Source organism: Bubalus kerabau, chromosome 4 (assembly GCF_029407905.1).
Source record: "Bubalus kerabau isolate K-KA32 ecotype Philippines breed swamp buffalo chromosome 4, PCC_UOA_SB_1v2, whole genome shotgun sequence".
Taxonomy (NCBI): Eukaryota; Metazoa; Chordata; class Mammalia; order Artiodactyla; family Bovidae; genus Bubalus; species Bubalus kerabau.
Window position 1 is genome coordinate 30,372,983 of NC_073627.1, and position 10,207 is coordinate 30,383,189.

The following is a 10,207-nucleotide window of genomic DNA, read 5'->3' on the forward strand; positions in this document are numbered from 1 at the left end:
ACACTTGGCGGGGTGGGGGAGCCCTGAGCGCAGCGTGCAGTGAGAGTTGGATGTTTCTGGCTCAGCTGCAGCCTTTTCACCTTTGATTTTCTTTCACAGCCCCAACAATACTCACTGATGTGGATCCTGGCACCAAGGTGATGCAGGAAGAAATTTTTGGGCCAATTCTTCCAATAGTGCCTGTGAAGAATGCAGATGAAGCCATACAGTTCATAAATGAACGTGAAAAGCCCCTGGCTTTCTATGTGTTTTCTCACAACAGTAAGGTAATCTTCACAGCACACGGCGTGCTGTCATGAGCTGCGCCCCTGAACCTTCCCTGCTCTAAAGCAGACGGGGATTATTACGCCTGAGTCCCCACTGAGGCTGTGCTCACAGCTGGCCGTCTCTTCCTTGGGTAATGAGGCCCTGGGGTTATCACTGTAACCTTCCCCTCACTCCCTGGGGGTCAGAGCTCCATATTCGGAGTGACTGTTGACTCACAAACACCTCCCATCTAATTGGGAGACTTCCAGGCACCAGTGTTGGCAGCTCTCCCGCTGTTAACCCTGGGTGCCCGAGGACCCCAAGGCCATGCAGGCGGGGGCTGTGGAGTGGACTGGGGCAGGTCTCTGGCACTGCTTAGGGAGCTGCTGGGAAACCATAGACTTGGGTTTTTCCAGTGATGCAACCTTGTGGTTGGAGGAGTTTCACAGTCCTAGTCAGGCTGGCCACCCACGCCTTGTCACCCCAGGCCTGGCAGCCCTGCCACCACTCTCGAGCCTGTCCATCCACACCTCAGAGGTAACTGGCTGCCGAGGGACAGTAACCTCAAGATGGGCCAGTAGGCCAGGAGCCTCTGAGGAAAAGGGAAAACTCAGAGGAGAATGTGCAGCCAGGCCAGGCTGAGGAGTCTCCAGAGTAGGTGTCCCCTGTGGAGCCTCTGCCGGGCTGTACAGGTGATCATGGGGCCGCTTCCAGAGCTGGCCAAGCTGTTGAGGGGCTGATCTCTGTCCACCATCCAAAGAGACTGAGCGTGCAGGGCTCAGTGAGGGTCAGGTTAGCGGCACACAACAGTCTACAGCTGAAATGATCACAGGCAGTGGAGCACAGAGTGGAAGCTGAGGTCTGTGGCCTGGGTGGAGGGTGGCAGGTCAGGCTCTGTCCCGTGGTCAGTGATGACCTTTGGTACGGAGGACTGGGCTGGTCGGCACCAGGGAAGCAACATTTACCAGTCAAGCGTCACTGCTCATTTGGGTCCCGGGTGAGCCAACCAGCGATCTCCTTCAAAAGTAGGACATTTGAATGGTTTTTGCATGTCATAGAAATGAAATATCTGTAAATCACAGGCTGTAAAGTAGATCATTGCCGAGGTGCAGCCCTGGCTGATCCAGGGTATTCGAAGGAGAGACGGCGTCAGCGATTTATTTAAATATTAATTAGAGATATAAAGAATAATAGAATGAGGATAGCTCAGTAGGAAAATTCAGTGGAGAAAAGAGGCTGAGTAGCTTGGTTTACACGGAAAATCAATATAACCTGTGACACCAGGTTAGCTCTGACCACGGAGGCCGCAGGCGCCCTCTCGAATAGCGGAAGGTGCCCTACCTTAGACACGTTCTCGAGTGGGTCTTAGAAGCCCAGGCAAATAAATGGTCGCAGAGGACCTCCAAGCTCCAGATGGAGACTCAGCCAGAATGTGAAAAGAAAGAATGACATGGGGAGACCAAGCTTTGGTGAGCAAGGCCCGTAGCTTTATTTTCAACAGGGGCTTTTATACCCTAAGTTACACATAGAGGATAATAGGGGATGTGAAATCATGCAAAGTCAGCAGTCTTTGATCCTTATCAAAAACCAGGGTTTCCTTCCTGCAAATTTATTGTATACAAATGGTTTAGATGATTTACATCATCTTCTGGCCAGAAGGCCTATTAACATTTTATGACTCTTGACAAAGACTTATTTTCTCTAAGAGTAATTATTTTAAGGTTTGGTGCCATCCTCCGAAGGTGTTAGATAAAGTTGCATTCCTATAGGGCAGATGTGTAATAGGTTTACAACAAAGGAAAGAATTTATTACCTTAAGGGTCTAAAGTTGCTAACACCAGGGCCACTACTTATTTTTTCTACATACCAACTATATTAATTAATACACATTCAAGATACAATACAGGGGATGTGGAAACTTGGCAGCAAGCATTGGCTCATCAATGAAATCTTTTACTAGTTTTATTCTGACAGTTTCTAACTCTCTGAGAGGCTCTAAGCTATTTGAATATCTTAAGCTTCCCGTGCCTCTCAGGCTGGGAGACTAAACAATCAGGCTGGGAGACTGTAAACAATCAGGCTGGGAGACTGTAAACAATCAGGCTGGGAGACTGTAAACAATCGTATGCATAAGGCTAGGAGACTGTAAACAGTCAGGCTGGGAGACTGTAAACAATCGTATGCATAGCTGTAGGAGTCCGGGTAAACTTATCAGGCGAGTTAGAGAGCTATCTGAGGGGTTTGGATTTAAACACTCCTAATGCCCAGGAACTTTATTAATTGGAGCTGTAAGTTAACTCTTTGTCAGAGAGAGCGAGATGGTGGTGGGGGACAGCCCCCAGTAAAGTCAGAGGTGAGAGCACAAAGCAATAAAGTAGTCAGACTCTGGTTTTTTGGGGGTAGATGCTCGAGAATATCCAGGGGGACTCCTGAGGCTTGATCCCGCCTTTGCGTATGCCGAGCCTCCTTCCTCATGACCTTTGCCATGATTGGAGTGCCTTTCACCCGCTCCCGGCAGATCATAAAGAAGAAACATTAACAATTCTTAAGACCTGGAATAGAGCCTGAACAGTCCCTGATAAGAGAGGCCCTGGCTGTGGGCTCAGGGGTCGAACAATGGTTTGACGGGTGTTCAGCCACCTCTGCGTTGCTTCCCTGGAGGACTTGATGTGCAGCTGAGAGCCGACCAGTACCGTGCTTGCTGGTGGGGTCTGACCTCGAGGAGGACGTGTCCTGGGCTGGCCGCAGCTGACCCGGGGCCTCTGCTCTTCCCCTCAGCTCATCAAGCGGATGATCGACGGGACGTCCAGTGGTGGTGTCACAGGCAATGACGTCATCATGCACTTCATGCTCAGCTCTCTGCCCTTCGGAGGCGTGGGTGAGGCCCCTCCCAGCCGCTGCCCAGAGTCTCCTTCTGGCCCATCCCCACCCTCCACCCTCAGGGGCACTTCCCAGTCTGTAATGGTTTACAGTTTGCTGCTTCCCTGGTCTGCAGTTCTTCATCAGATGCAGGGCATGTCTTGGGCCAAGAATCAGGTCTCAGATGAACTGAGGCTTGCCCTCTGTCCTTTATGAATGAGGTGGTGAGGGACAGGCCATGGGCAAGTGAGGGATGGGCCCATGGACAGGCGGGGGATGGGGCCATGGACAGGGCAGACAGCAGCCGAGGACCTGGATGTCAATTTGCATTTTTAGGGAAAAGGCACAAAAATAGAATACTATGGAAAGTTGTGAGGGAAAATTCAATGACCTCCGAGACATAAACACTTCATATTTTGTAATTGAGACTTTTTCTTTAAAAGGCACACCTTTTGATACATCTTACAGAATCCCCCTGCAGCTTCTGCTGCTGCTGCTACGTCGCTTCAGTGGTGTCCAACTCTGTGCCACCCCATAGACGGCAGCCCACCAGGCTCCCCCGTCCCTGGATTCTCCAGGCAAGAACACTGGAGTGGGTTGCCATTTCCTTCCCCAGTGCATAAAAGTGAAAAGTGAAAGTGAAGTCGCTCAGTCGTGTTCAACTCTTAGCAACCCCAAGGACTGCAGCCCACCAGGGTCCTCCATCTATGGGATTTTCCAGGCAGGAGTAATGGAGTGGGGTGCCATTGCCTTCTCCACCCTGCAGCTTCAGCTTCACCCAAACCTGCCCTGGGCCCTGGTTACCCTAGCCACACACGTGTCTGCCCGGCATACATGACTGAGCAGACAAATGAGCACAGCTCTGAGAGGGCAGAGGTGTCAACCAGCTTGTTAGCACCACCACATGACCTCCCGAGAGCCTGGAGGAAGCGCAGCTCAGCCCTGGGCTCCCAGAGTCAGACCCTCAGGGCCACACTAAGGCCCTACCTGCCCTGTTCCCTCTTGGAAGTGGGGTTGTGGTAGTGTGAGCCTGTCCCAGGAGCACCCGGAGCATGTCCTGGGCCTGGTCCACTGTGCGGGGGCCACTGGGAGGACCTGGAACAAGGCGCTCCCCCCATGCCAATGGGCAGGGGGCCTAGGACCTCCTGGAACACAGCCCTCCAGGCTGGTGGGCAGGGGGCCTGCCTGTGCGCAGGAGGAGCACCGTTACCTACAGCGGCCTGTCTCATCTGCCCTTGACTTCAGGGTCCAGCGGGATGGGAGCATATCACGGAAAACACAGTTTCGATACTTTTTCCCATCAACGTCCCTGTTTATTAAAAACTCTCAAGCGGGAAGGCATGAACCAACTCCGGTACCCTCCCAACAGCCAGTCGAAGGTGGACTGGGCGAAATTTTTCTTGGTGAAGCGGTTCAACAAAGAGAGACTTGGCCTCCTGTTGCTTGCTCTCCTGGGCGTCCTGGCCGCTGTGCTCATCAAGGTGGGTCCCCAATGGCTGCCTGGGGTGGCTCTGTCTTGGGAGCGCCTCCGATGTTATTAAATCAGTGCTGTCTCATCCTGTTAACATTCAGCCTAAAACTAAGGGCTAGGGAGCTGTGGCCTGCAGGCAGCCCCTGATTCTCTGAGCATCTCTGGCTGCTTCTGGGCTCCAGCGGCAGAGACTGTCCAGTCCACAGGCCTGTCCTCACAGGAGCCATGAGCTGCCTCTGGTCTGAGGTTAAAGCCCTGGAGAGCTCGCTTGCAGAAGCTGAGCTGCCTAACCCTTGATCCTCTCGCTGTTGGTGCCTTGGGGCCAGCTGGTTCCTGGACGTGCATGGACCTGGTGTGTGGAGGCGGAGGACAGGCCTCTGGTGACAGGCTGCTGCTGGTGGAGGTGGCTTGGCTGTGAGGCTGACTGAAGCGTGTGTCTCTGGTGATTAGTCATCGCAGACATGGACATGCTAGGAGAGCCAATGCCAGGCAGCTTCCCGAGCCAAAGCCAAATTTAACGGGAACAGCTGTGTTCGTGTCTGTGTTTGGTTTAAGTGTTGAGAGGGTGTTGGTAGAGCTGGAGACACCAGCCGCATCTGAATTCATTTGGGTTTCCTCAGAGGTACCAGGCTGTGCTGAGGACAAAGGCCCTGTTGATTTTTCTGGCAGTTCACAGACGTGCCATCCCGTGAGCCAGTCTCAGAACCCACTCTGTGTTGAGAGGAGGTAGGGCCGTTTATTCCTTTCTGTAACTCGGGCCAGCATGGGGTGTGCGCTCTTCCGGTCATGTGTTTTTCTACACTCAGAGGCTCATGTGTTACCAGAAAAAGAATGTGCAATTTATTTGTCTCCAGGCACTTTGGACTTTAGCCTGGAGCAGCAGAGTGTTAAACCTGACAGCCATGGTGCAGTCCAGGGCTGGACTCTAGAGGGTCCGGACGAAGCAACCATCGCTCCCAGAAAACCACAGCCATGTGTGCTCAGCTGCCCCAAGGATGTGCCCGTGGAGCCACTCAGACCTAGCTTCAGAGTCTGAGCAGCATCTCAAAAAGCTCAAAGTCACTTTTTATTTCATTTTTGAATTGTTTTTCTTTCCTTAAAGTTTAACTTCAGCACTTACGTAGCAGACCTGGTGAATCAGAGCTTGCTGTGGGCTCCAGTGCTGTTCTGCATCTTGCTGAGGCCGGTGGCACTGTTTGGTCTCTGGTCCCTGTCTGCCTGTCTTCTCCCAGGTCGTGGGTCCCCAGCCTGACCAGTACCTCCTTGCTTGCAGTGGAGTTGCTCAGCCTGGTGGAGAATCCGGAGGTGCAGGCAAACTGATCCCCACAGGCGTGCCCCCTCTTAGGGGGCAGTGCCCCCTGCCAGATGGGCTGGCAGCGCCACGCAAAGTTCCCAAAAGGGTTTGGCAGGCCTTTGTCGGGTGGGCTCTAGAGATGCATCAGTGTTGTAAAAATGTCTACTTAGCTTGGCCTGGAGATTGATTTAATTATGGCTTTGGGAGAGGCCTCTTCTGAGCCCACAGGGTGCGGGCAGCCCCACCTCTTCCTGTCCTCACTGGGAACCAAGGTGTTCCAATTGTTTTGGAGCCAGTGTGAGACTGGGTAAAGATTTGGGGGCTCTTCTCTCTTTGCTGCTTCTCTACACTTATACCCTCTTTTTATAAAATCACCTTTTACTTTCAGCAAAGGATTCAGTGCCTAAATTGGCCATTTTCTTGCGGAATCTTTGTTGGTGGTCACTGCAAACATTTTTCTGAAATTGCTTTTTTGCGCTTCGTAGCTCTGATTGATTCTAATAATTCAGTTTACTAGGATTAGAATGCATTTGGAGCATTTTAAAATGGGAAACTGAAAGCCACAGTTATTAGTCTAAGGGGAGCACATTAGAATCTCAGGGTGGGGGCATTTTCCACATCCTTTTTACACAGGGTTCCAGTAAAGGCTAGCCTAAGCTACGGAAAGCATTGCAGGGGTTTTTAAAAGCTGAAGAAAATAAAAGGTTAAAATTGATTGATGTCATCAGGATCTTGAGGATTAAATGTATCCTTTGAACTCTATGGCTGTGCTTTAAGCCTCAGTGGGTGTTGATGGAATTAATTACTCTCTGGAATTTGAGAAACAGAATCGCTCACCAGTTTTCAGAGTTCACATGGACAGTCCGCTTCCTTCTTACGCCTTATGTCTTTGCTCGTTGTCGTGTCTCCTCCATGTTGGACAGAGTACCGTCTCCACCGCCATCCTGTCATCGTTTGTCGGGGAGAGCGTGACCTCTTGTCCTTAGGCGCCTGTGGGCCCTGCTGTCACTGGAGCAGAGGCTTCAGGATGGGGGGTGCTGGTTGGGGTTCTGACCCTGGGCCCATGTTGCAGGGCTGAGGGGTCATAAACTGGTGGTAACCTGGATCCCTTCTCCCCGCCACAGGCTGGATACTACTGATGGACCCCAGCCACCTCCTCATCGTCTCTGCTGAATTATTCTGCTCAGTGGCTAACCAACCAATCATTTTTAAATCGTATCAGAACTTTTTAAGAAGATATGCAAACGCACCATCCTCGCCGTTCACCATTAATAAAACTCACCGCTTCAGCCAAAGTCCCTCACTTACCTACCCCCCTCCCCCGGCCCCCTAGGACTGAGCACGCTCAGTCGGAGAATCTGCATCCCTAGAGCTCTGGGCAGGGACAGGGAGTGCACTGGGTGAGCCCACGTTCCCAGACCTGCTCAGTGACTCTTTACCAGGGACATGGGGCTTGCCACCCCCACCCCCATCTTCAGGCAGCACCCCCTGAAGCCTTCCAGAGACTGTCCTGCACATGTTTCCAGGTCTCAGTCTAGAGAGGTGAGGCGAGATCTCCCAGAGTCCTCGGGGTTCGGGGCACTAGAACTGGGGTGGGGGGGGTCCCTGTCCCCGATCTTGGGACCAGGAGGCAGCCCTCCTTTCTCACCACTCTCTGTCCTGTCCTGAGCTCGGTTTGTGATGGTCATTTGTGATGTCCACACGTGGTAAATCCTCGGGCTGCTGGAAGGCAGCTGCCAGTTTGGTGCAAGAATCATCTGTCATTCGTAGACTGTGTGCATCTTACAAAGCCACTGGCCTGTTTCACTGCTATTGTCGTGGTACTCAGACAATACCCACCCTTGATCAGAGGCTGCACATGGCAAGTCAGTGGCTCTTGAGGGACGAATCTTCAAGTTTCCTGCTTCTGTACCACGAGGCTAGTAAGCATCCCCTTGGCCTCCCTTGTGGCTGAGCTAGCTGGTAAAGAATCCGCCTGCAATATGGGAGACCTGGGTGGGGAAGATCCCCTGGAGAAGGGAATGGCTACCCACTCCAGTATTCTGGCCTGGAGAATTCCATGGTCTATATAGTCCATGGGGTCACAAACAGTTGGACACAACTGAGCAACTTTCACTTTCACTTTCGGAAACCTGCAAGGGGCATTGCTGAACAGATTCTGTCCAGAACTTAAGGTGGGGACCAATTTCTGTCCTGGACAAGAGGCCTTGGGTGTTCACGACTTGCAGCCTGCAAGCCCCAGGGGCTGGTGAGGGGCATCTGGAAGAGGGCTCTCCATGACCAGGACAGCACACTGAAGGGGACCTCCCAAGCACAGTCAGGACCAGACCCAGCACTTCAGCCAAACAGAAGGTCTCAGGAAGAGCCCTGGGGGTCCTCCATGCCCCCACACTCAGTGAGAGAATGTCCCTCACTTCACAGCACATGTGATCCAGCATTGAATGAACCTGCTCCTTGTGGCTGACTGCAGAGCGTTACGCCTTCAACACAGAACATGGGGGTCAACAACCAATCACTAGGCTGGCTTAGGACATACCTGCTTACGCTGGGGCTTTATCAGAATAATCGGCCATAAAATATCAGACAATGGAATTTTCATTTGGTATATTGTGCATTTTACTTTCTAATTAAAATTATTTGCTTGTCTACTGGTACATTCTGCTTCAAAATAATAGATACATTATATTTGATGAAATTGGCATGAATTTTAATAACGTTAGTTTTCAGATATGCCCTGATGAAGACAATTCTTTAAACATAAGTTTTCTCCAACTAGAAATCCATTTTTTGCCTTTATCAAAGGTAGTGTTGATCCACTTTAATTCTCATTTTCTCAATTTTTGGATTTTCTCAAGTTTTACTTTGCCACTTGTGCATTGTTTTTAAAAACCATCTATATATATAGTAAACGGGTTTCTAACTATATCTTTACCCATTGCTGACCTAAAACAAGTATAACATTTCTGTAAGCACATTCAGGAGACCCCAGTCCCCTAAGCCTCTGCACAGAAACTGGCTCTGCGTCCGTTCTGTCTAGCAGGGGCTTGTGCAGGTGCGCTGTTTCCCAGACTTGGCTTGCAGTCCTCTTTCCTCAGTGCCTTGCAGTCTGATGGCTCAGGTGGTAAAGAAATCTGCCTGCAATGCAGGAGACCCCAGTTTGATCCCTGGGTTGGGAAGATCCCCTGGAGGAGGGTATGGCAACCCACTCCAGGATTCTTGCCTGGAAAATCCCATGGACAGAGGAGCCTGGCGGGCTCTGGTCCATGGGGTCGAAAAGAGTCAGACACTTAGCGACTTAACACCTTCCTTTCACTTACGCAATCCTAGGACACACAGCACGGCCTTTCTGTCCCATACCTGTTCGTTCTGTCTGGGTGCGGAAGCTCACTGAGTCTTCAGGTCACAGACGACACTGGCTCCTACCTTTCTGTGGAGCCAAGCGTTTGCACTCTGCATCCTTTTTCCCTAGTGACCTTGCTTAGTGCATCCGCTGTGGTGTGGATGTAACTACCCACATTAAAGGGGCGGATGTTGAAGGCCAGGCTGAGCCCCCAGGGCCCCATGTGCAGCCTGGAGCCCAAACATGTCCCCAGTCCCAGGCCTCAAAGCACCCTGGGACTGGGTTAGCCCCCAGTTCTGTCCCGAGCCTCCCTGGCCCAGTGATCTAGGCTTCACTGTCTGTCGAAGTGTTAGTCGTGTCCGACTCTTTGCTACCCCAGGGACTGTAACCCACCAGTCTCCTCTGTCCATGGAATGCTCCAGACAAGAATACTGGAGTGGGTTGCCATTTCCTTCTCCGGGGGATCTTTCCAACTCAGGGATCGAACCCAGGCCTCCTGCATTGTAAGCAGACTCTTTACTGACTGCCCTTAGTTATATCCTGTAGCTACTATGAGAAAGGCATTTCTCAAGTGAAAATGCTGATGCCCTGAGAGGACTGAGGGAAAGGTAACCAGCTTCCTGGACCTGCAGGAGGCTCCAGAGCAGGAAGCAGACGGGTCTCAGCAAGGTGGACCGCGTGTGCGGGGCCCACTGACCGCCCCCTTCCAGAGTTTCACAAAGGCTTTGTGAACAGACCTAGGTGGCAGACTCTGCCTACTTTTTAATGTGACAGTGGCGTTTTCTATTTCGTCTTGATTTGAAATCTCCAACCCAAAGCCATTTATTGAATAACAGGACCAACCCCAGGAATCTCATCTTCTGGTCGGCTGAGCACTTATCAAGAGCAGTCCAGGTGAGAGGAGGCAATTTAACCGCCACTCAGACCCGCCGTGTGACATGCAGCACCAGCTGAAAATATGTTTATTTTCTGGCCACACTGCGCAGCACGTGAGATC

The 10,207-nt window shown here is 51.6% G+C and overlaps 1 protein-coding gene across 5 annotated transcripts in view; it reads left to right on the plus strand.

Annotated features, from left to right (window-relative positions):
• The window catches only part of ALDH3A2 (aldehyde dehydrogenase 3 family member A2), a 16,220-nt gene extending 7,696 nt beyond the window's left edge, over window positions 1–8,524 (plus strand). For 2 of the 5 annotated variants that reach the window (XM_055576374.1, XM_055576373.1), the window contains 5 exons: window positions 100–266; window positions 3,025–3,124; window positions 4,351–4,586; window positions 5,197–5,302; window positions 6,995–8,524. In XM_055576374.1, coding sequence (XP_055432349.1) covers window positions 100–266; window positions 3,025–3,124; window positions 4,351–4,586; window positions 5,197–5,268 — 575 coding nt within the window. In that variant the 3' untranslated portion in view covers window positions 5,269–5,302; window positions 6,995–8,524. Of the gene's footprint in view, window positions 1–99; window positions 267–3,024; window positions 3,125–3,548; window positions 4,318–4,350; window positions 4,587–5,196; window positions 5,303–5,430; window positions 6,722–6,994 lie in introns of those variants that run through there. The other 3 variants (XM_055576375.1, XM_055576376.1, XM_055576377.1) reach the window with 3 other exon arrangements.
• Window positions 8,525–10,207: the final 1,683 nt, after the last annotated feature.